The sequence below is a fragment of the Kryptolebias marmoratus genome, linkage group LG20 (genome assembly GCF_001649575.2).
Source record: "Kryptolebias marmoratus isolate JLee-2015 linkage group LG20, ASM164957v2, whole genome shotgun sequence".
NCBI classification, from domain to species: Eukaryota; Metazoa; Chordata; class Actinopteri; order Cyprinodontiformes; family Rivulidae; genus Kryptolebias; species Kryptolebias marmoratus.
The window spans coordinates 4,764,721-4,789,916 of NC_051449.1; the positions used below are offsets into that span (position 1 = coordinate 4,764,721).

At 47.2% G+C, this 25,196-nt stretch overlaps 1 protein-coding gene and 1 long non-coding RNA gene across 9 annotated transcripts in view; one reads left to right on the plus strand and one right to left on the minus strand.

Annotated features, from left to right (window-relative positions):
• The first annotated feature begins 531 nt into the window (after positions 1 to 531).
• Positions 532 to 25,196, plus strand: part of LOC108232885 (microtubule cross-linking factor 1) — a 41,797-nt gene continuing 17,132 nt past the window's right edge. For 2 of the 7 annotated variants that reach the window (XM_017410971.3, XM_025004845.2), the window contains exons 1-6: positions 533 to 2,039; positions 4,501 to 4,725; positions 5,679 to 5,837; positions 14,345 to 14,404; positions 16,456 to 17,841; positions 22,759 to 22,905. In XM_017410971.3, the coding sequence (XP_017266460.1) occupies positions 1,284 to 2,039; positions 4,501 to 4,725; positions 5,679 to 5,837; positions 14,345 to 14,404; positions 16,456 to 17,841; positions 22,759 to 22,905 (2,733 nt within the window). In that variant the 5' untranslated portion in view covers positions 533 to 1,283. Of the gene's footprint in view, positions 2,040 to 4,500; positions 4,726 to 5,678; positions 5,838 to 14,344; positions 14,405 to 16,455; positions 17,842 to 22,758; positions 22,906 to 25,196 lie in introns of all 7 variants that reach the window. The other 5 variants (XM_017410974.3, XM_017410973.3, XM_037981834.1 and 2 more) reach the window with 4 other exon arrangements.
• On the minus strand, positions 2,598 to 3,693 carry LOC112450355. Of its 2 annotated transcripts, XR_003038932.2 has the most exons (3): positions 3,404 to 3,693; positions 2,918 to 3,303; positions 2,598 to 2,816 (listed from the first exon to the last, which is right to left on the minus strand). It is a non-coding gene; the product is annotated as an uncharacterized LOC112450355 (long non-coding RNA). The 2 variants fall into 2 exon arrangements; XR_003038931.2 differs by having other exon boundaries at positions 2,918 to 3,684.

Genomic DNA, 25,196 nt, shown 5'->3' on the forward strand with positions numbered 1-25,196 from the left:
GCTAACGTTTAGGTTTGGTGGCCATCTTGACTTGGATCGACTTCAAGAGCTAATCGGTTGTAGATGTACGTTAAGGCATTACTTTTTAAAAAAGTTTAATTCAAGTCTGCCCCTCGCTTCATGAGATATTTTGCTAACAGACAATTGGGGTGGACTTTTAACGGTTAATGCTAAAGTTTTAAGTGAGTAGCACTTAGAGTATGTGTTGTGAATGACTCCCAACTACTACCACTCCAGATTTTAGCACAGTATTTGTAAAACTGACCAAAATATAGCCATTTTTGTGCTTTTTTTTCAAGTGAGTTGGCTGTGGCAGCCATTTTTAATTGGCTTGGCTCCAGTGTTAATTAGTTACAGACATTAATCCAGTGACTATTTTCTGAAGGTTTCCTTAAATTTCAGTCCAGTCGTCATGAGATATTTTGCTAACAGAGTTGACTTCAAAATCTTAAATATGTTAGCGCTCAGAATATGTGTTGGGGATCAGTCTCAACTACTACCCTGCCAAATTTCAGGTCAGTATCTGTAAATTTGATTGAGTTAAAGCCTTTTTTTGTGTGCTTTTAAGCTCAGTTGACTGGCCGCCATCTTGAATTTGGTTGGCTTTAACGGTTATTGGGTTGTAGGCGTTCATCCAGTGATTATTTTCTGAATGCTTAGTTAAAGTTTAATTAAAACCTGTGGTTCGTGAGATATTTTGCTAACAGACAAACACGGGTAAAAAGCAACAAAGCTCGGGGCTTCGTCTGTCGGCGGCGGGCGATATGCAATCGTGTCGAAAGAGCGGATCGATTTTGTCGAGCGCCTGTGTGAGGACTGGCGCATGCGCAGCTGAGCGGGTCGGACCTGCTCGGCCGCGCATGCGCCCAGCAGCGAATCACGGGCGTCAAAACCTCACACCGCAGCGGCTGCAGATTTTACGAGTCGGATCGGGGAGGTTCACGCGCTCCGACACGCGCGGGGATGGGATGGAGACGCAGCCCGCGGAGGAATAGCAGATCTGATTCTTTTTTTTTATTTAAAATAATTTGAGTTTTAACAAACCCTGTCTCTTTCTGCCGACCTGTCACTCGGAGCGACAGTAATCCTCTGTTTCTTGCAGCACATCTCCTGGAGGCAGAGGGGACTACAATGACAACCTGGTGAATGTTATCGAGATGGAGTGAAAAAACAGAAGAAGAAGCATCCATCACGTCGCAGGATGCGCATCCACAGCCCGACAGGGAAGAGGGCAGAGATTTGTCCCCGTGGATCGGTCCTCCTGCCGCCGGTGTCGGTGTAGGATGGAGAGCTCCGATGGTTCCGACTTTAAACCGCAGAGCCAACAGCTGGAGAAGAAGCGGCTGAACCGAGCGCCCTCCCCGGCCAGACCTTTCCTCAAAGATGTGCACTCCCGCTCCAACAAGCCGCCTGCCATTGGACCCAAATCCCCCAAATTCAGCAAGCAGCAGCCCGCGTCCGCAGCGCACCCGAACCGCAGCTCTAGGCGCAGCGCAGCCGGGGCCAAAGACAAGCCGGCCCCGGTGAAAAGTGGCTCCAAGTCCGCCGCCGTCGCCAAGAAGCTCGCGAAGGCGCCCCAGCATGCGGCGGCTGAGCCCCGAGCCGCCACCGGCAGTCCGGTGCTTCCCGCAGCCAGGAAGGGCAAAGCAGCCGCGGGCTCCCCAGGCCCGGTCGGCCGCGGCTCCCCGATCCGGGTGCCGACCGGAGCGCCTCTGGGCGGCCGGGTCAGCCACACCGACAGCAGCTCGGACCTGTCGGACTGCCCGTCCGAGCCGCTGTCCGACGAGCAGAAGCCCGCGCCGGCCGCTAGCAGCGACGCCGAGTCCGGTACCGGCTCCAGCGACCGGGACCAGCCGGGTCCCCAGCGGCGCGCGGGCGAGCCTGCCGCCGCGGGCGCGTCCCAACCTCCTCAGCCCACTTCGGGACCCAAACCCAAACCCTCCACCTGCGCGCAGGCCAGAACCGGAACCAAGGCTGTGACCGAAGAGGAGCTGTTGAGGGAAATAGAAGATCTGAAATCTGAAAACGACTACCTCAAGGTTTGGGTCCCAGCCGCACTCTGTGTCACCTCATTAAATAAATTAAATTAAAGGCACTCAGCGCAGATTATAAACTCAAACACAACAAACACCATGAACTATAACAAATGGCGCAGTTTGGAGGGGTTTACTTCATTAGTTTCCTCAGATATATTAAATGCAGTCCTGAAATGCGGGTCAATGTAAACAACACAAGAAACCACATAGAAGCTTGAGTCACGTGACTGTCTTACATATGGCTGGTAACATCAGTCACTTCAGCTGTTTCTAGTAAATAAGTTTATTTATGTAGCATTTTTTAGCAACAAGCTGGTTTAAAGTGTTTTATATCATGAAAATGCAAAAATACAGCCATAAAATATAAAAAGAGCTAAACTAAACTTGTCTAAAACAAGTCATACTAAAGATAAACTGAGGAAAACCAAACTAAGATATAATAAAAGCTAAGATAAACGAAACTAAAATAAACTAAAGGTACCAGAACGTTAACTAAGAGTTAAAACATTTTAATAAAAGGTCAACTTAAAGTGCCAAAAGGCTAAAAATCAAAACAAAAAACAAAGTTGGCAATTTTTTTTATTTAGGGACACATGAACCATCGATTTGAAACAAATGTCCTTCAGGTTTTGTTTCTTTGCAGTCGGTTCGTTTAATCCGAAAAAAAAAGGGTTAAAAACAAAATCAGCCGGACTTTATTAGATTTACCGCTAACAAGTCTGATCCGTAAACGCGTATCCTTCCTGATCCCACACGTCGCCGTTGTCACTTCGGCTGCTCCTGTATGCAAACAAACATACGCAGATTTGAAATTTATGCACGTGTTAGCTTAACTTTTACTCACTTTATGAATTTTCTTCTCATGACTTTGCAGCGAGTACCTTTTTAAGATGGCCGGCGCAGCAAACCAACTTTAGCGGCGCACCAAAATGGCTGCGAGTCAGCCATTTTTGCAGCTTTGTAGCTAAAATTTAGCACGGTGGCGGCTGCGAGTTGTGCCGAACACCGAGCGCCAACAGATCCTGTAAGGCAGCGGTCCCCAACCTCTTTAGCTCCACGGACCTGTACCGGTCCGCGACCCGGGGGTTGGGGACCTCTGCTGTAAGGTGTTCGGCGGCGTCCTTCGAGGAACGCCAGCTTCACTTTCTGGGTGCGCGTTCAGGAAAGACGAGGACGAGCGTTCATATTTGACTTGTGGCTGTCCTGATGTCGCTCCGTAACTTTAACCAGAGGAGCTATGCATCGCTGCGGCGTTCTCTCAGTTGGCCTAAATACGAAGATAAAATAAAACTTCTAAACTCTGCTGTCGTTACGATGTGCCCCGTTTTTACGAGTGAAGATGTTTTTGTCCACAGAAGACCTCAAACCTGCTTCCATTTCCAGCCTGAAAGAAGCTCGGATCTGTGGCGCATCGAGTAGCTCTTTTAAGTAAATTTGCATAAAAATCCCTCCTCCTCCGCTCCCCCTAATCCAAAAGTAGGTTATCCCCATAAATTGGGGAGGGGTGAAGCATACAAATCAGGCTGGAAACGAGGTGTATTTGCATGATGCAGATTTGACCGCACGTGTCCGCCGGGCCTCTCTCTCTGTGGAAACACAGAAGAGTTAATCAGCTTTGCCGGCTCTGGTCGTAATGGTTTTATCCCTCAGGAGTTGGTGACGGTCAGATGTCCCACGTGTTTGGGGGGGTGAGGGGGTTCAGAGGCCCGGCTGAGTCTGCCAGCTGGGTCACCCAGATTACTGGGACTACCCCCTGCTGCTCCTGTCCTCCACATACCCGTCCAGGGCCGGAGCGCCGCTGTCCGGGCGTCCCCCCGAGCGGCGCTCCGGCCCTGGACTTAAAATCTCTGCCGGCTGTCGTGGTGCCAGGAAATCCCTTCATATAAACATTGTTTTTATGATGGCGTCACTCCAGACCAGTCCAAACAGAGTTTTCGTGATAAATCATCACATTTCAACAAACTACGAGTCATTTTGAACCTTTTAGAGACGCAGAGTTTGACAAATTCCCTCACCGTGACTCGTTTTGCAGCACAGGTCACAAAAATCTAAAATAAAGTAAAACTTACTCCTGAGCGCTGGTAAATTTAACCTTTTGTTTGCGAGGATCTCGTATTATTACTTCATAGTTAATTATTAAAAGTAGGGGTCAGTAACAGAAAACGAGTTTGTTTTAAAACCTGAAATGAAAACATTTTTTCTTTTGTTCTTCATTAGTTTCTAAAAGCTGTCCCGTTCGTTTAAGCTTTTAAAATGTTTCCTTTTAAATAATAAATTAAACCCAAACACATTTATGTAACAGAAAATAAATTTAATTCTCTTTTCCTGGTCGAGCTGCACATTTTTGATGGACGATTTGCTCGTTTGTTAATGAAGTCGTAGTTTCTGTGTTGACGCCTTTAAAAAAACAACAAAAAACTTTCGGATGTCTGTGCGAAGCTGAGGTTCTGCCTGCGTCTCTCAGGATGAAGTGGAGGAGCTGCGGGCCGAGATGGAGGAGGTGCGGGACAGCTACCTGGAGGAGGAGGTCTACCAGCTGCAGGAGCTGCGGAGGGAGCTGGACCGGGCCAACAAGAACTGCCGCATCCTCCAGTACCGCCTGAGGAAGGCCGAGCAGAAGAGCCTGCGGGTGGCCCAGACGGGCCACGTGGACGGGGAGCTGCTCCGGAGCCTGGAGCAGGACCTGAAGGTGCGGACGGACTGCTTAAACATAATCGAGTATTTAACATTTAACCATCAGAGATGCACCGATTGCGGTTCTCTGGGCCGATTCCAGGGTCTGATTTTGACTTCTCTTTAGAAACACATGAACTGCTTTTAACGATAAAACGGTTGAAAACTTCTGTAGTTGGATCTATTTTTAACTAGGTTGTAGTTCGTTAACCCCGTTTTTCCCCTCGCATCGAAACTTAAAAGTAAATGCTGTCACTTCTTACAGAAGACAGTGTCCCTTGAGGACCACAGGTGTCCAGCCCTGGTCCTCGAGGGACACTACCCTGCATGTTTTCCTTGTCCATCTGCTCCGACACACCTGGTTTGAATCAGGTGATTACCAGGCTCCTGCAGAACCTGAAGAGGTGATTTAACCATGAATCAGGTGTTGAAGCGAAGACAGGAGTAATACACGCAGGATAGCGTCCCTTGAGGACACTAGCCATAGACATAAATCGTCTTAGAAACTTCCTTTGTCCTGTTAGCAGCCTCTTGGTGCTTCCTCTCTCCATTTGAAAGACCCGACAGATGCTATGAAGAGTGTCTCACTCAGTAAAAACATCAAATTTGCTGATTATCTATGGTGCGTTCACACACTGGGGGGAAAAATTGGTCGATTCCGGACACTTTCTGAGAAATCGGTGCATTCCTGATAATAAAGGCAAAAAACAGGAAATGGTTTAAAGTTTCTTTAGAAAACTGGACTGAATTAGCGACTTGAAGCCTTCCTTCTTCTTCTTCAGGTGGTTTTAAATGTGTCTCATATTCCAGGCTGATAACAGCAATAAAACCTTCTGTCTTTATGGATGTTCTGATTTTAAAATGGTCCAAACGAAAGCGCAATCAGACGTGTCCTCCAGAAACCGACGCCGCGAGTCGCTCACGCCGCCGTCTTCTTTCTGTCCTTTCGAAACCGGACCGGCCTTGTAGGTCTCCAAGGACGTGTCGGTGCGTCTTCACAACGAGCTGGAGACCACGGAGGACAAGCGCAGCAGGGCGGAGGACGAGAACGAGACGCTCCGTCAGAGGATCATCGAGGTGGAGATCTCCAAGCAGGCGCTGCACAACGAGCTGGAGAGGCTCAAGGAGGTGAGGGGACGAGTGGGGACGAGTGGGGACGAGTGGGGACGGGTGGGGACGGCCGTCCGTCTGTTAGCAGGAAAACGAAAAGAGAATCTCGTCCAGGTTGGACAGACGAAGGATACAGGTTTGCCCACGTGGTGGCTTTCCTGTTTGCAGAAAAGCAAACAGCACAGTTGCTCAGGGATGATCCCTATTGATTTCAAGGTCATAGGAGCAAAGCTCAAGGTCACAGAGGACCCCTCTGTGACAACCTTGTCCGAGCTCTAACTCTGCAGCCGTGTAACGTAGGAACGTCAAACCGCACAGCTGGACTCCTCGTGGGTCAGGCATGATCCCTATTGATTTCAAGGTTATGGGGTCAAAGGTCAAAGGTTGTTAAAACATTGTCTGTGCTCCAGCTTCACGTCCGAGTGACAAGGAAATGTCAGACCTTTTGTTTCCCGGGCTGGGCCTACTGATGGGAGGGTTTGGTCTTCCCTGTGGGTTCAAATGTCACAGGATCGGTCCCCCTGGCGGCCATCTTTGACTTGATATTGATGCAACACTTCATGCCTGTTATATTCCTTATATGAGGCTGTTCATCATTTTTTTCAAACTGTTGTGCTCTGTGTTTCGGCGTCGGTGAGGTTTGGCGTCTCGTGCCGCTCAGCGCAGGAAGTATTCGCTTCGGTCCAATCAGACGAGCCGAGGCTTTTCTCTGTGCCGCTCGGGGTCGGCAGGCCGAGGCGAACCGATCGTGACGACAGCAGGTAGTAGGTACACAGAAGAGTAGGCCGGACTCAGTTCTCAGCTTCTGTTTTTATCCCTCGTGTCTGGATTTCAGAGAGGTTTACCTTTTGGATCAAAGTTCGCGACTTTAGCTTTCTTGCCAGAGTTTGAAACAGATCATCTTATATCGAGAAATGATGGAGTTGTAGCCGCTTTGGTCAAACCTTCTTGTGACACGTGTTAGCACTCGGAACGTTTGGTGAGGATGACTCTCAGCTACTACCACACAAAACTTCAGTCTCCGTGCCTGCCAAGTTGGCTGAGTTATAGCCGTTTTTGTGCCTTGCAAGGTCGATTGGGCTGCGGCGGCCATCTTGAATTGGGTCGACTCCAGATGTGAATGAGCTGCAGCTGTACACCCGATGACTCCGTCCTGAGAGTTTTGTTCAAATCCGTCCAACGGTTCAGGAGATATTTTGCTAACAGACAGACCGACACAGGAGAGCTGTATCGGTGCAGGGAGGTGCAGGGAGGTGCAGGGGAGACGATGTTTTGATGTCTTCCCTTGAGGTTCGTCCCAGAAAAACTCCCTCCCTCCCCGGGTGTGTTTTATTTTTATTTATTTTTTTTATGAAGATGTTTGTCTCAGACTCTCTGCTGCCTCGTTTGAAAAAAACAAAAACGGATCTCCTCTTTGAGCCGCAGGAGCTCCAGGTTCCAGAGGAGGTTCAGGCAGGCGTAAGGAATGCTGTCGGACCGGAATGAGGCGGCGCACCTTTACCTGCCCGCCTCGGGAAAATCCCAGCCGAGGCCCAAAAGTCTTCCTCTTATTCGCTGTAACAACGTCTTTGTCAAGATGTTTTACCCGTGTGTCTGTTAGCAAAATATCATTGAATCAGACTTGGAGATTTAAGTCACCGCACCTCGGCGCGGTGGCAGCCGCGAGTCGTTCCCATCACTTCCTGTTTCCTTTAAACAGAAGACGCTTGTAGGTTTTTCCCGAACGCCACGCCTTTCCCCGCCATGAAATCCCACCTCATTCGGCGTTCTTCCTTTCAGATATCTGTAAGAACCTCAAACCCGCCTGACGGTTTTGTTCTTCGCTTCTCATCGGAGCGCCGGCCACAGATATCTCCCCGCCATCTTCCCTCCGGACCCCGGGGAGGATTTGCTCTGAGCTTCGTGCTTATTAAGCCGTAATTGGTTTTTCCTGATTAGGAACCGCAAAGTAATCCTGTTAAACTTTCCTCCCCCCCTCGGCGTGGTGCACTCCGACCTTTAGAGCGCCGCGGAGCCCGATCCCGGCGCCGCAGCTTTGATTGGTCCGGCGGAAAAGGAGGGGAATCAGAACCGGTTCTGGCTCGCCTCATAGACTGCAGTGGGAACGTTTCGGCGTGGCGGCTTTGGCTGCTGCCATCGGAGTGTGGTCGTTCTGCTCCTGGGACATTTGAAGAACCAGCTTCCTGTGACGGGTTCTCCTCGACGGGTTCTCCTCGACAGGTTCTCCTCGATGGGTTCTCCTCGTTCTGCAGCTCTGAACCCGAGGAGCCGTTTTAACACCAGAGCCGGGCTCTGGTTCCATAAAACGCCTTCAGACACCAGATCCAAAATGGCCGCCGCAGCTAACAGAGCTCAGCGAACACTAAAGTGGTTCTGACTCAGTCGGTTTTACAGATGCTGAGCTAAGATTCGGGTTGGTAGTAGCTGAGAGTCGTCCTCATCTCACGCTCCGAGCTCAAAATGATCATTCAGGAGCTTTGAAATGTCGCCATCAAGTATTTGGAGTCTGTCTGTTAGCAAAATATCTCACAAACCGCTGGACGGATTTCAATGAAACTTTTAGGAATTAATCTTTGGATGTTCGTCTACGACTGATTAACATTTGGAGTCGACACAATTCAAAATGGCCACCACAGGCCGCTGCATGTAGAAAACACCAAAATGGCTATAGTTCAGTCAGTTTCACAGATATTGTTCTAAAACTAGGCGTGGTCGTGTTTAACTGCGGTAATTTCTTCTCTTTGGAATGTTGCTCAGTTTTGGAAACATCTGCTTTTTGTCGTTGCGTTTTTCGAGAGGCGCTTCAGCTCGAGCCGCTGCAGAGAAGGTTCGCGTCACATTGAAGCCTGTCATCCTCGGCGGAAGATCCCGCTCGTCTCGTTCTCGCCTCTCACATCTCCGTCACGTCTCCTCCGATCTTCCCGCCGCTGCTGCCGGAGTGAAGGAATCTCGTTGACCTACTTAGCGTCTCGTGTCTGACTCCAGGCGTGAGCGGCGAGGGGGGCGAGATCTGCCGCAGTCACACATGTCGGTGTGAAGCTCGCCACCATGCAGCCGCTCAGCCGTGTGATCCGTGTTTACTGTTTATGAATTCCTGCTCAGCACCTGCCTCGGGAGCATGTGGAAGAACCATACACAGCCACGACAAACTGGTTTTAACTGCAGGTGTGATGCAACGAATCAGTGCTTTGATTATGATTTGTGACCAACTCTCAGCTACTACCACGTCAGATGTTAGCTCATTATCTGTTAAACTGAGTGAGTTACATCCGGTTTTGTGTTTGCTGAGGTTGATCAGGTTAGGTTGCCATGTCAAAAACCAAGATGGCCACTACCATATGTAAAAAAAAACTCCCATCTCGCCCTTTTTGGCGGTTCCCTTCCAGCTCGGGTCCTCAGAGGGACCTGAGGGTTCTCCTCAGTATCTTAGCGCTTCCTCGGACCGCGCTCTTCTCCGAGGTTGTTCCTGGGTTCTTCCAGCACCGAGCGCTCTGATGACATAATCTTAATCCTTCACTCGTCCAAATCAGACGTGTCAAAGCAACTAAAACATGGAGGAGGGTGTTCCACACGGACCGGAATTGGGAACCACTGATTTTATCACCACCATGTCCGGTTGGTTAACCATCCACATGTGGAGTCTCCCACTTTAACTGTGGGACTTCCAGTCCGTACCCGGTATAGATGTTCCTGAACCGACCCCTTGTTTATGGCGTTCCATGTTCCCTTTGCCTTCCTGCATCCTACATCCTGCTGGACTGCCTCAGGAGCATCTTTACACAAACAAAACAAAAGCTAGAATTCAGAGTTTCCTCAAACGATTGGGGTAGCTAAAGATCAATCCATGGTGGCGCTCTGGCTTCGCGGATAAGATCGCGCCCTCCGCTCACCGGGATGCGTCCCTCTGCGCCGCCTCGGACAGCGAACCATCACAACAGGAAGGGAAATCCCATCTCCCTCCAGATCTTTACGTCAGACGTCACCCCTGGTGAAGAACCTTCTCTGGACTTCAGTCGGTCCCAAACGTACGCCAACACGTCGAGTCTCCGTCGATTCTTTAGTTCTTGGAATGAAACGATGTTAACACTGAAGGATCTGTCCGGTTCCAGCCGAGGAAACGCTCATCCTGAAAATAAAAACCTCTGCAGCGGCTGCTTGTTTTTACTCTGTTCTCAGACTCGGCTTTAAAAGTCCAGAGTCGAAGAGTTCTGATTATCCGACTCTGGACTGACGCCCACCCCCCGCCCAGCTCGGGTTGTCATTTTACAACTTCCTGTGGCGCTTTGCTCATTTTTTGGGAGGGATTTGTTAATAAATCGGTATTTCACGCCTCGTTTTGTCTCTTCTCCTCCTGACTTTTTTCCACCGAGTTCGTGATTGAGGCCGCAGTGAGGGCACTCGGTGGTGGGAAGTGGGGCGACCTCATTATGGGCCATCCGGACCCCCACCCTTCACCCACATCCTGCCTGTGAGCGAGGAGGAAGAACACCCGGGTGTCCGAGCCGAGGGAGGGGGTCAGCCGGGAGCGACCCGGAGCCCAGCTTCTGTTATAATGACTGAAGAACAGCAGCTGGAACCCACCGATTGGTCTGCTTTGAGCTGCTCTGACGAGGGGGGAACCCGGGTTTTCTTCACGTTCTTCGTTGTTCAGTCTGCGTTCGGGTCCAAACTCGGCGGGTCTTCTCCCATCAGAGGATGATCTGAGACTAAAGCTCTGGCCTGATCGCGGTGGGCGATATGCATTCCCTGCTAAATGAAGGCATCTGAACATAAAACACTTCCAGCTTTTTCCTTTTTTTTAATCTCAGGTGGAACCGTTCTGGTTCATCACAGGTCAAAGGTCAGTTGGGATTTCCCAGCAGGGTTTCCCCCCAAGGGGGTCGTCCTCGGTGTGACTCTCTGGCCTTCCTCGTGTCCTCGTGTCCTCCTCCCCCACCGCTGGCCCGCAGCCAGCCAGCCGGCCTTCCCAGAATCCCCGGCGGACTCGTGGAGGAGCCGGCGGGCGGCTGACACGGCAGCTTCCACCCCTCCCCCCTCCCGGCTCGTCTGAGACACGGGTCGCTCCACCAACGACTCCGAGTCTTTTCCCCTCTGACCTGCAGCTTATTGAAGACGTTATAGCCCGGTTCTGCCTAAAGATTAAAAATATTCCTTGAGGGAATGCTTGTCACCAGCTGCCCTTCACGTCGGAGTTTTTGTCTAAAACGTTGGAAATAAATGCGCACATTTTGAAACTGTTTTAAAGGACGACTCTCAGCGTCGGCACATTTTAAAGGAGCTGAATCTGTTTGTGACCCGCGCTGTGAAAAAGGGAGTCAGGGAGGGGAGTTTGTCCTGCTTTCGATCCGGTCGTTCCATACCGCTCGTTACCGTGGCAACTGTGATGGACGGCCCAGCCGTTAATTACTGCGAGGAGATCTGCTGCCGTGAACAGGCCCCTGACCCTGATCCAGCAGGACGCCCTGAAACCAGAACCCTGCCTAACACGTCCCCAGGCTGCTGCTTTTTTCAGCTTCCTGTCGGATCGTCAGCGTCGATTGCCTTTGGTCCCTTCAGGACGTGTTCTCGCCTCGCTGCAGCCGTTTTCAGATGGGTGGGGCGGCGGCACCACTCGGGCTGATGGAGCACATCCAGATGAGGTATATTTAGACGGTTTCAGGTGCTGCGAGCCACAGATTGATCGTCCGAATAAAAATAACCCGGCTCTCCATAAATCCTGCTGCAGAAGGGAAGCACTTTGGCCCCTTCCTCTTGAAGGAACAAGAAATAAAAATGGCTGAAAACGGATTAGAGTCCAGATTGAGTTCATTCCTCCTGATGTCACGAATATAATCTGCCTCTGAACATTTCAGAGCCACTTATCTCTCTGAGCCATATTTGTTCTGTTGTGTTGGGGGGGGGTCTTAGCTCATCTAACGACCGCCGCAGACCCTTTTGTGCTCGACTCCCCCCCACCTCCCCCGCCGCTTCCCTCCTCCTCCGGTTTTAATCCCATTTTTCCAGCTCCAGACGCCTCTCCCTGCGCCGCGCGCCGCCTTTCAGCAACATCCGAAGTAGGCCAAGCTGATGAGTGCAGATGCTGCTGAAAATACTCCCCCGTTCCTCCTCCGTCCCCAAAATGTTCTTCTCCTCGCCGCTCTGGGATCTTTGGGTTGATGGCAGCGTGTTGCGTCTGGCAGAAACAGAAGCGATCTGTTCCTCTGTGAACACACCCGTTCTTCCTGCGCTGCAGAAGGCTTTATTTTTATTTTATTTTGTCTTTCACTCAACGAGTCAAACACCTGCAAACCCTCACCGAGTCTCTGCTAATTACCGAGGAGGGGAATTAATTAAGGCGAAACACTCATTTCACAGAAACTTCCACGTTGTTCCCTGACGTCCCAGTTTGACTCCTATGAACCTCACGCTGACAAAACGAGAAATAAAAGCCACATTTTTTATTCTGAACTGACTGAAAACTGTTCAAAAAAGGGATTTTTTTTAGGAAGCTCATCATCCAAACCTCTGCGTCCTGAACTTCTCCTCCCGTTTGAATTTTGATGCACGAAAAGCAGAACGTTTGAAGCAGAAGCTGCAGTGAGGTTTGTGGCGAATGACGTCATCGACGCGAGTTCAAGTTCGTCCCAAAGAGATCCAGAAAACTGAGTCAGAGGCTCGGAGCAGGTCGGGACAAACCGGGTTCCTCCGTCATGTTTTCCACTCGTCTGTCCACGAATGATTCACTCTGTCCGAGCGGACCAGGGTGAGGAAGAGTTTCAGCTCCGGGTGGCAAACAAACATCAAATCAAACCGCGTCTCCGACTAAACTCAGGTGTTTAACTTGGGAAACGTTCAGTTCATTTATTCGTCCTTCAGTCGGCCATTTGAGGTCAGACAAAAAAAAAAAGCTGGAAGTTTTACGCTAATAGAAGTTATTCGCTGCCAAGAACTTCCTAAATGTCATGTCAGAGCTGCAAACTCTTAGCTTGAAATGTGAGGCTGACGTCCAAACTTTTTATGGATTTATTAACAAATAACCTAAATGCTAATGCTACATGTTCCAGGGTAACTGAATGGAAAGGTTTGAACAAAAAGGACTAAAAAAATTAGATTTTTTTTGCTGCTGACTGTAAAACGTTTTGAGCTGTCAGTAATAATTATTTTGGAATCACTTTTTAATCGATGTAATGAACTGATATCGATTAAAATGCCGCCATTTGTGGGTTTTAGCTACTCAAACGGCTGAGGTGAGGTCTGGGAAAACGTTGGAGGACGTCGCTGCTCTCATGAGGCATTTCCTCGCGGCACGTAATTTAAGGACGAGAGAACATTCCTAGAAAGCGGCTCTGCTGATCGTCAGGAACTTAAAATAAGTCTGATCGGATCCTCGCTCTCCAGTTTCCTCTCCTCTCTCCGGGTCTTTCCCTCCGTTAAGCGGAAGGCCCAGATTTATTTCATTCCTGCGGAAGACGGGATCTGAAGCCCTAATCTGATCTTTTATTTTCATCCTGAAATGTGTTCAGTTGAGCCGTCTGATGGGGAAGGATCTCCATCCCAAACTGAGCAGGGAATCTGACAGTCGGAATTAGTCCCTTTTGTCTTATTTAAATCGTCCAAATAAATCGATGCTCCTCTTCTTCGTTTGAGTGAGTCGGCGCTGTCAAATTCTATGTCCCTGAAGCTTCGAAACGATCCGTAGTTTGTTGTAATTTGGCGATTTATCACCAAATTTTGATCACCAGAGCGCCGGTTTGAAAACTGGATTTCTATTGATAAAATCCTGGAATTCCAGGCAGGGTTTACTCCGGGAACTCCGGTTTCCTCCCACAGACCAGAAACATCAATGTTAGGTTCATTGGTAACTCTTAAAAGTGCCCCGAGGTGTGAGTGAGATGGTGAATATGTCCCTGCGATGGACGTGCGACCTGTCCAGGGTGTCCCCCGCCTCTCAGTGACGGCGGGGACGGACACCAGCTCCCCGCGACCCGGAATGGAGAAGAAGGCAAAGAAAATGGATGGATATTTAAAACGGAGGAATCTCAAAGCTTCTCAAAGACGACAAACATTATACAAAGGGATTTCCCAGCAGAGATAAATGGTCCACTTCAAAGGAAATCATTAGGATTAGAAGACAAAGGGTTGTTTCTGATGACAGACCTGTAAGAAAGCTTTGATTTACAGATAGATTAGTTTGATTATTTATCGTTTTAGGACCGGGATCGCTGCACAGTGTCTTCATGGACTCATTTTTCCTCAAACGGAGCCGCAGCCTGAGGTCATTCTGACGTATTCGTCTCTGTCTGTGTAAGATCTGACACCAGGACACAAAGAAACAACAGAGCAGACATCTTTTTGTTCGTTGTTCTTCATTCCGCAGCATCGTGAACATCAAATGTTTTCTTTTCTTTTAACAAAATAACCATTAAGACGAACAGACGGACTCAAACTGGACCTCATTGGAAGCCTTTAGGTCCAACTTTAGGAGAATATGTAATTCATTTTAACCTCGTGGTTTTTTTTTTACATCCTTGTTTTCGTTTCTGCAGACGGCTCTGAAGCGACGAGGAAGCAGAGAAGCTTTCAAAGACAAGAAATCCACGAGTCAGGTTGGTAAAAACTCTCCCTTTTATTTTGAATTTCGTCCGATCGAATATTTCGCCACGAACGAAACTTTAAATTGGTTTCTATATTTGTGGCTGTGGCATCCTTTTTTTTATTTTATTTAATTTTTTATACAGATATTAAGCTTAAATCCATCGCGGCTCTAGCTGAGAGTCGTCTCCGACACAAACTCTGAAATCTTTAAAACTTTGACATGAAAAGCTGGTGGGCGATATACATTTATCTCCCGCACGTTTTAGACATGTTCTTGCTTTAAAACACCTGGTTTAAACGGAAGACTAGTGGTGTCTGGACGACTTGACGGTTTGGTGAGGACGTGATTAAGTCAAGTCAAGTTTATTTATGTAGCACTTTTCAGCAACAAGGTGGCTCAAAGTGCTTTACATCCTGAAAACACAAAAATGTAAACAATGTAACAAACTAAACTAAACTTATCAAAAACATGAGCTAATTTGATCTAAATAAGAGATAAAAGTATTTTCTGCACTATAAGGCGCACTGGATTATAAGACGCACTGTCGATAAATGGTCCATTTTTGAACTTTTGTCATATATAAGGCACATTAAACAAAACAAAACAAGGCCTGTCGCGATAAACAATAAATCAATTAATTGCACTAAAATTAAAATAAGGTCGATAAGTTTCATTTATGTGCCTCTGTTTCTAATGAAGACCCCGGATGTCAAACGGCTCCGGTGCTCTTCACTGACCCCTCCCTTTCTGTTAGCGTCAGGGGGCGTGGCCTATCGCGTCAGTTAGCCAGCCTAGGCGCCTCCATCTTTAGCATTAGACCCCCGCTAGCAGTTAGCAAGCTAAAGCTGTTTGATATTTGGGGAAAAAACGAAATAGAACTGGTTTCAATTTGAAGTAACAGCAGCTGGGAGCACTTCGGGTTCAACCCAAAATGCAGAGGAGAACCGCTGAATCTTTTGAGAGCCGGTATGTCACATTTCTGCTTTTGTTAGTTTGCGCTTTCTGCTTATAAAGCTGCCAGTTTTGTCCGTTTTCTCTATATAAAACTAATAATTATTACTTTTTAAAGGGCAGTTTAGTTTATAGACTTAATAATCCGTTCTGTTTTGGTTAAATGTAGGTTTAATGTCCGTTTTTTAAAAAAAAGTTTTTATTCAAGTATGTGTTTTGTTAATGGAGGCTGAGAGTCCATTTTATTTTAGTTTTCGGTCGTTTTGTTTATTTTGTGTTCCAGTGTTAAGTGTTCTTTTCTTTGAGAGGTTGTACTTGCTTGCACTATTATGTTATTATCATTACATTAGTTTAAAACGGCCTCCAAACGATTTTATCGTTTATCGCAATAATTTTCTGAGACAATAAATAGCCCAGTAAAATTTGTTATCGTGACAGGCCTAAATTCAGGCGAACACCAAAGTCCTCCATTTTTGAACGGAGGGCGGCGCGAAGTTACACAAATTGGGAGGTGCACGACAATGAGCCCTATAGTGTGGGAAATATGGTATCTAAAACAAGTCAAACTAAAGATAAACTGAGGAAAATCAAACTAAGATATGATAAAAGTTAAGATAAACTACACTAAAGGTACCAGAAGATTAGCTAAGAGTTAAAAACATTTTAATAAAAGGCCAACTAAAAGTGTCAGTGTATATATAACAAATAAAAAAGAAAAAATAATAACTAATTAAACCATTTAAATCAGGTGTTGGAGCAAGAAAACAACTAAAACTTCCAGGACGGTGGAACCTCGACACCCAGTCTTACACTCGTTTGGTTTCACCTTAATCCGATAACACAAGAAATTATTAAATAATTACATAACTTATGTATTTAAGTCAGATTGCCAAAATTCAATAATGCAAAAAATACAGCTCATTGGTGTAGAGGTAATGAACTTTGTTCTGGTGGCCATATTTTTGTTTGAAAGTATAAACCATCCCTTTAATTCATAAGAGTGGACTCGGGTGAATTTGAGGTTTTATGTCACACCCAGAAATTCTAAAGATGGTGGGAGGTTTTAGTGTTTTGTTTTATTGTGTCCCGTTCTTCCCGCCCCTCCCGCAGGAGGACAGTGCAGACCTCCGGTGCCAGCTCCAGTTTTCCAAAGAGGAGTCCGGCTTGATGAGGAAGAAGATGGCAAAACTGGGGCGGGAGAAGGACGAGCTGGAGCAGGAGCTGCAGAAGTACAAATCCATCTACGGGGACATCGACAGCCCCCTCCCCCTGGCGGAGTGTTCGGGCGGGGGCCCTCACACCACTCGGGAGGCCGAGCTGCGTCTTCGCCTGAAGCTGGTGGAGGAGGAGGCCAACATCCTGGGAAGGAAGATCGTGGAGCTGGAGGTGGAGAACCGCAGCTTACGAGCGGAGAACGAAGACATCCGCAGTCAGTACGAGAGAGACTGTTTTGGGCGGGAGCCTTTCTCCAGCATGCCCTCGTCTCCGTACGGTGGCGATCCGCTGGAGTCGGCCAACGAGCTGCGCCGCCACCTCCAGTTCGTTGAGGAGGAGGCGGAGCTTCTGCGCCGGTCCATCTCGGAGATCGAGGACCACAACAGGCAGCTGACGTCCGAGCTTAACCGCTTCAAGTATGGTCCCAGCAGCAGCAGCGGTAGCAGCTGTGGGCCCGCCGGCGAGGAGGTCGGTGAGGGCGTGCTGTTTAAACCCGGCAACGGCTCCGGCTCCGCCATGTTGATGGACGAGCTGAAGTCAGCCAGGATGCAGATCAACGAGCTGAGTGGGAAGGTGATGAAGCTGCAGTACGAGAACCGGGTCCTCATGTCCAACGTCCAGCGCTGCGACCTGGCCGCGCACCTCGGCCTTCGCACCAGCAGCCCCCGAGACAGCGACGCAGAGAGCGATGCGGGCCGAAGAGACGCCGCCGAGGAGGAGGAGGCAGGGCGCCTTCTTCTTCTGCAGCCGAAGCGGGAGGGCCCCATTGGAGGGGAGAGCGACTCCGAAGACCTGTTTGAGAAAACGGGAACCACCTCAGGGTTGGGGAGCATGAAACCCACGGACGGCAGCGACCTCAGCGCCATCGAAGCAGCCAATCGCAGGAGGGAAGAGCGCGAGTCGTTCGCCAACGTGAAGCGAGAGGCCGACAGGCTTGGGAAGTCTGTGGACCGTCTGATCACGGACACGGACAGCCTGATCTTTGACGGACAGCTGCTGGTGACCACGGGGGAGGCTCTCGACAGCGGCCCGACGTCTGGCTCCAAACCGGATACTCAAGTCCTGGACACCATCAACACTCGCATGAAGGCTTTCCGGACCGAGCTGCACATCTTCATGGAGAAACTGGACCACGTCGGCGAGGGGCTCAGAGAGAGGACAGATGACCTTTCACCCATGCCCAACCTCACAGAGTCCAGCAGCTTCCTGTCCACCGTCACCTCCATGTCCCGCGACTCTCCTATCGGCACCTTCGGAAGAGACCTGATCACGGACTTCCAGGTGAGTTTATGAGACGTAAGACCTGTTTACAGTCACGTGATTGGCTAGGTTCTGGATTGCTTGCCCTGTGCTGCCATTTTGAGGGTCCTCACTCGTGTAAACAATGTAGGGAAATGCCTAAAGGGTGAGTTATTTGCTCTTGTGACAACATGTATTCAACTAAAGATGTAAACGGTAAACAGACCCAAAGTTTCGACATATTTTCATCTATTTCCAAGCAGCCAGACAGGAGGAAGCAGTGGACAAATAGCTCCAGGATTAAAGGATTGGGCTCCATTCTAATAACAGAGCAATGATTGATCAGAAATCTTCGTTCTGCATTCAAACATATATATTATTAGCTCCGTACACGGGGCTAGATTGGTCGTTTATCGCTGGGTGGGTCAACTAATCTGTTTTTTTTGGTCATTCTCTGGACATATTTAAGCTGAGTTTAACCAGGCCTACAGTTCTACAGGTTTTAGATCCAGATCAGTTTTATTCTAAGTGGTTAGGGTGCCAAATCCTTCAGTTAAGTAGTGATAGATGTAACGCTCCAGTTTCTGCACAAGCCTGGCCTTAAGGTTCACAGGAAGCTGATCGAAGTAATCCTGGCTAAAGATGATTCTTTCTGAACTAATTGTTTCTTTAAAATATTGCTGATATGGAACTTGCAGTGTTTCCCACCGTGTTTACATGAGTTAGTCCCTCAAAATGGCCTCCACCTGACTGAGAGGGGATCTGTAGATCTATACTTTCTACCTGTTTTTTCTTTTTTAACTTGAAGGTGATACTTTCCCCCCTGATTAAATGAAAAGACTTTCACTGTTAGCTGGGAAGAGCAAACAATTTTTTTTTTCCATACAATTAGTGATTAGTGTTAGAGCACCTCGTCCGGATTATCTCCCAGCGCACAAAACGTTTTGACTCCATTACTTAACTCAAGAGTTTAGACTAAATGAAACTGTCCCATGGGTACAAACGCGCAGTGTTTGTAAATGTTGAGCACCTATTTAGATTTAAATTAAATGTCCCTGAGCGTTCAGTCGTTAGTGGACCGTTTAGGGCCCAAATAAACTCAACAGGAGCCTCAATCAGCGGCGTGAGCGTTAAGATTCAGCTCTAATTAGAGACGAGGGCAACACTGAACAGCTTAAGCACACTCAGTCATGCCTGTCAGTAGGAATCTTATCCCAAGTTGCAGGAGAATGTCTCCTAATGGACAGGTCTGGGTCTTTTCAATCAGTAACCTCCATGTGTCATTTCAGCTCGTTGCAATGAAAAAGATGTATTCCTTTTAAACGCCTCAGATGCAACGCTCGACTTCTTGTCGTCAAAGTAAAGGCGTGATTTCCATTTGGTTGCACCTCAGCTCCTGGTTTGTTTGGCGAGAAGGCAGAATGAGCAAATCACCTCTTCCCTGTGGTAATCACAGGCTTGGATTAATGAGTGTGCGTGAGAGACGGGCGGTGTGGCAGAAAATGAGCTCCGGCGCTGCTGTTGGGTTAGAGGGAACTGACGAAGGTTGGAATCCGAGGCACGGAGGCTTTAAAGCCCAGTCGCCTGCGAGGAGTCGATTCTGCTGCAGCGTTTTACGTCACCTGATCTTCATGTCCGGCGTTAGCCTGATGGCGTAACTGCGGGGTGGTGCCAACACCAGCTGCTCGTATTTAGCCCGTATCTCAGGCACAAACACTGCTGAAGCCTTACATTGAAGAATTTTAGGGATCCTTAGTTCTTCCTTTCAGTTAGGGTTGCCAGGTTGCGTCGGCTGGTTACCAAAAGTATGAGAAACTGCTTTTTATGAACAGATCTTACAGCCAGCACCCGTCTTTACGATTCTCTCACGCTGACTTTTTGTTTATGAAGAAGCAAACTTAAACCAAGAGGTGAGAAACGGGGCCCGGGGTCGTTGTGGAACAAGTTGTAAACAATTCCTTTGTGTTTGCTGTACACTGAAAGCATTTTGGGTTTTAAAACTAGAGATCAGCTAGAAACAAGTTCAAAATAGCAACAGTTTTGAGCTTTTGGTTCCAGATCTGTAGCACCATGAAGAAATCTGTTTAAAACAGAAGATAAAATTTTTAGGTGAAGTGTGGGAATAGACTCTAGAATGACATAAATACAGATGAATAACAACTGCATCGATCCTGCAACCCAAAGACATCACCAACAGTAAGAGATTTGGTTTTGTTTTTTTTTTTGTTTTTTTGTCTTGTTCAGGTTTGAACCATGTCAGAGCTTGTTGGTTTTTAACAATTCACTAAAAACAAAAACCCCAGAGATGAGACTGTTCCAAGCAGCAGAATCTAAACCCAAGATCGTCAGAGTGTCCGTTTGAACAAGCCGATCAGTAAGACACAAGATGGCCACCAGTCCTGTCATAACTGGATGGTTGTGTCGCTTTAAAGGGCAGCGTGGAACATCCAGCATCCAACATGGAACTGAACAGAGATGTGCCGAAGTTCATGACAGTTTCAGGCAGTAACGTACACATCTGGACTCTAACTTAGTCTAAAATGTTCCATTTTGTTTTCCTCATATCACATAAACTGATAACTTTACTCACCTGAGTGGTTTCACGCCAATCCTCGTCTTTTTAGGGAATATAGATGGAAATCCTTGGAGGTAAAGACTGAAATGTTGGTCTTTTTCTTGTTTTTTTTTTTAATTTATTGTAGCTGTCAAGCCCAAATGTTTTCACTGTACAGCAAAACTAAAAGTGTTTCTTGGTTTCATTGGTTTTGGACCGTAAATAGAGTTATAATCGATCTGAAACAAAGTCTTGCAAGAGAAATGTGAACATCTTGTAGTCGGCCACGTCTGTCAGGACGGTGCGAGGTCCGTTCTTTGTAAGCCACCCAGCTCGACCACGCTGGCACCCCCCTGCCTCTCCTCCCCAGTCCCACCGCCACCACCATCGCTTTCTGCCGCCGCCGTCGCCTTCACATCTGCATCTCCATGCACATCCTCATAGCCAGCAGCCCTTGCCTGTCTGCAGCGCCCCTGCTTCCAGTCCCCCCGGGGCCGAGGGAGGGTGCTTGGTGTGAATGGAGTAAGTACTGAAAGTGTTTAGGGGGGGATAGTTAATAACTGCATGATGAAGATGAGTATTTTCCTTTTTAAAACTTGGTTACACCATCGTTTTTATGACTCAGAACCGGTTTAGTTGTTACATTTCTACACGTCTTCTCACAAACTCGATGCCTGCATGGGATTGGTGACTCCGAGGTGGTTCCAACGAGACAAACAGGACCAACGCGACCAAAATAACCACAAAAAAAAGAAGAGTAACAGCGTTGCATGGTGCTGAATGTGGAAGAATGTCGCCGGCTGACGTCCCCACTTTCTCTTCTTGTTTTACTGCAGTTCAATGAAAGGGGGAGAACTGGTTTACCCTTCCAACTCAGGCCCATTATCTCTGCGCTGCACGATCCAGCAAACATCTTGGGCTTTTTTTCTTTTTTCGTAATTAACCGGAGAAGAGATCAAACATGCTTCGTAGAGATAATGGCCTGACAGCTGCCTCCATCGCTCCTCTTCCTGTCGGACTCTCTGCTTCGTCCGGGTGAAGCTGGGTGGTTCAGTCACAGCCGTTATATCCAAACTTTCCATAAGTTCAGAAAACAAAGCTTTTTGAGAACTGCTGAAGACGTTAAATCTAAAATATCTTAGCCACTGAACTGTCATAAACAATAGAGCAAACACGAACGGGAAAAATATTTAGCTGAATCACTTCAGGTACATTCATCAAAGGAACATTAATATTTCTTATCCTTTGACGGCTAAAAATGTTTATCCCATCCTTGTTTTAAAAATATACATTTAAAAGAGCACTTTGGAACTAAATCCATTGATTAACACATCCACCTGAAAAGTACCTTAAATGTTGTTAAATGTTAATTTGTACGAAGTTGTCTAATGAAAGGCTTCTGTTAGGTAGCAACAATTTTTTGCAAAGAACAGTTTTTACTGGCTAACTTGTTTCCTACTGGCAATTTTACAAGCTAGCTTGTTGCTAGCTAGCAGGATTTGTTAGCCAGTGACCATTTGTAGTAGCTAACTTAATATTAGTTAATACAAATTGTTAACCTAGTGACAGTTTTTACTAGTTGGCTTGTTGCTAGCTAGTACAAATTGTTACCTACTGGTAATTTTTAGTTTTAGTTTTTATTTTTTTGATATTAACCCTGGTACAAAGTATGCAGCTAGCATGTTCCTGCTTCAAACCTACAAATAAAACCTTCAGTTTATTTATCTTGTTAATTTGTTTCGATATAATTTGCATCCCACTGACTCGAGATGCAATTGTTCTTAATTTGTTGTTTCTGAAGCACACGTGGCTGTGCACTAGCATGTGTTGATAACTCTTTAGCGTGCTAGCCCTCGCTCTGCAGTTTTCCGTGGTATTTCTCAGTTGTTGGTTTGGACTCATGTATCCCTCATTGCATGCGCTTCATAACAGGTGTTTTGCATTCTTTTTTCCCCCTGGTTCCCTCTCTTTGTTCCTCTTTGTGTTCCCATCAGATGTTTCAGCCCATAGTTTTGTTCATCCTCATTCTCGTTCTTATCTCATCTCTTTCTTACGCCGTCATCTTTAAGTTGGTCTTTCTCTTTGCGCTTTTCTTCATACTCTAGTCCGATCGTTTCCTTCCACATCATGTAGTCTTAGTTGGTTTTTCCCTCCTCCTCTGCTTATATTTTTTACCCATTTTATGTTTTGTTTTTGTTTTCTCCCTGCCTGCTTATTTTCCTTGTCCCCCCTTACCTTGTTTGGTGTCTTTTGTCTGTTTTGTCCACAATCCACCTCTCACGTGTCCCCCACCCCACCCCCGAACACCACCACCACCCCCCGTACCTGTTGCCCACCCTTCTACTCCTTCACACTCTCCTCCCGCCACCTCCCTCCCCTCCCTTCCCTCCCCATGTCACTCACAGTCCGTTCAGAGGGATGAGCTGGAGTGGCGACTAGGACAGGAGCGAGGCGTGGAGCCCCAGATCCAGACCTATGGTGGGGTCCAGGCCCAGAGCAGGGGAGCCACGGGACTCACTATGTACCACAGGCCCCTGGCTTTAAGAATAGAGGTCAGTGCCTCCTCCCTCCTTCACCTCCCCTTCAGCACCAGTATGGGCCCACAGCCGAAACCTAAAGCACGGACCTGGACGCCGTTTTCATTTCATCGGCCCCCTTTTCACCAAAAGATTTTGCCTCTTGGTGTGAGCAACTAGTTAACGGACTCTCCAGAAAACAACTCCCAAACAAACGTTTAATAATCTGAAATTTGCTGAAGAAGATGAAACTGAGCTGTTGAAACTAAAAGAGGCAAAGCAGTAGCTAAAAGACAAAGTAAAAGTGTTAAAAGCTACAAATTGGAAAAGGATAACTAAAAGTAGCAACAAGCTAGCTAGAAGATTTTAGAAGCTAAATGCTAGATAAAATTAGCAAAATGCTGGCTAGAAGTGGCAAAATGGTTTGTTAATAGTACCAAAGGGCTAGCTAAAAGTACTAAAAGGCTAGCTAGATGATAAAGGTAGCCAAATGCTGGCTTAAAGTATTAAAATGCTAGCTAAAGTGGCAAATAATTGGTTTAAAGTACTAAAAGCCTAGCTAAAAGGTTCTTGGTTTGTTAAAAGTAGCAAAAGGCTGGTTAAAAGTAACAAAATGTTAACTAATGTTGGGATATGCTGGCTAAAATGGTCAAAATGGTTGTTTAAAGTAGCAAAAGGCTAGCTAAAAGTAGCAAAATGCTAGCTAATGTGGCAAAATGAATGGTTAAAAAAACGAAAAGGCTAGCTAAAAGGTTCAAAATGGTTTGTAACAAAATGTTAACTGAAAGTACCAAAAGGCTAGCTAGACGATAAATGTAGCCAAATGCTAGCTAAAAGGGTCAAAATGGTGGTTTAAAGTAGCAAAAGGCTAGCTAAAAGTCACAAAATGCTAGCTAGTGTGGCAAAATGAGTGGTTAAAAGTACCAGAAGTATAAAGAAAGAGCTGAATGTTTTTATAAACAAGCGGCTAAAACAGCAGAAAGCAAAAGGAGATTATCGCTAAAACGTACAGAAAAATACAAAAACAGGAAAATAGCTGTGTGAACGCTGAATCAACAGGATTTAATCGTGTGAGAACGCAACACGTCTTACAATCAATGAGCTTCACTGACTTCACCAGGTCGGTGTTTTAATTCACCTGAACGGCGTCACAGAGCTCTGAAGCTGTTCGGTGAGGATCAGCAATACGGAGTTGTTGTTTGGTGTTGACCCGAGTTGCTGCAAACAGAAACATCTACAGGTCAGGCTGTTTACTGTACAGATTATTGATTGGGGATTATTTTTATGTACGAAAAAAAAAAAATCCTGTATTTGATGCATTTCTGAGCCAGAGTCACGATGAGTTTGAATTTTCTGATATTGAAATAATTTCTGGACACCCAGTTTGTCTTTCTCAGGACGTCCACTCAGTCCAGCGTGTGTAGAGACACTCCAGCGAACGTCACTTTCCAGACAAACACTCCATTCACTCTCTCACTAAACGGATTCACTCTCTCACTCTCGTAGCTACAGATGTTTCACTCTGTTCTACATTTGGTTTGATATTCCCTTTTTTCCTTTTGAAACAACCAGAAGCCCCCGGACAGCGTAAAGGGACAGTTCAGTTCTTTTGACGTGGGGGTTTTCTGGGAAGCCTATGAAAAGTTAATATCTTACCTGCTGTAGATGGCAACACAAATGCCGGGCTTTAATTCCCATCGATGTCACTCCAGACCAATAAAAACCCAGTTTCAAAACTTGCTTGTTGTCAAATTTTATCAAACTACGGCTCATTTTGAAACTTTGGAGACGCAGGATTTGAATAAAACTCCTCTTTGTGGCTCATCCTGCAGCACGGGTCACAGATAAATCTGAATTTTTAAAGCTGATCTGTGTTATAGCAGCGCATGCCTTGCCTGGTACTTCCTGTTCTCAGCTGGAGGTGAGTCGAATAGCCATCTGCAGCAGGTTAGATACTCGTTGCTTCTAACTTTTCCCGAAAGCCTCACTTCAACAGTTCTGAAGAAACAAATGAAAATCAGACGTTGGAGGGCTGAGCCGTAATCTGTGGTTGTGTTCTGATCTGCAGGAAGACATTTAGCAGCAGCAGCAGCATCTGTGTGCAGCTGGGTCTCGTGAGACCTTCAGGGTCAGTCAGGACATCAGAGATGGACATCGGAGATGTTCAGAGAAATCCCCGCCTCGCAGAAGAGCCGCCGCCTGTTGCGTAACTCCGAGTCCTGGCGGCGGCGACACGGCACGCCACTGCTGGAGCCGTGTGCTCGTCCTCCCCGCTCTCTGCTGCTGCTGTGTAATCTGAGGGCTGCAGTGATTGAAAGCGGCTTGGA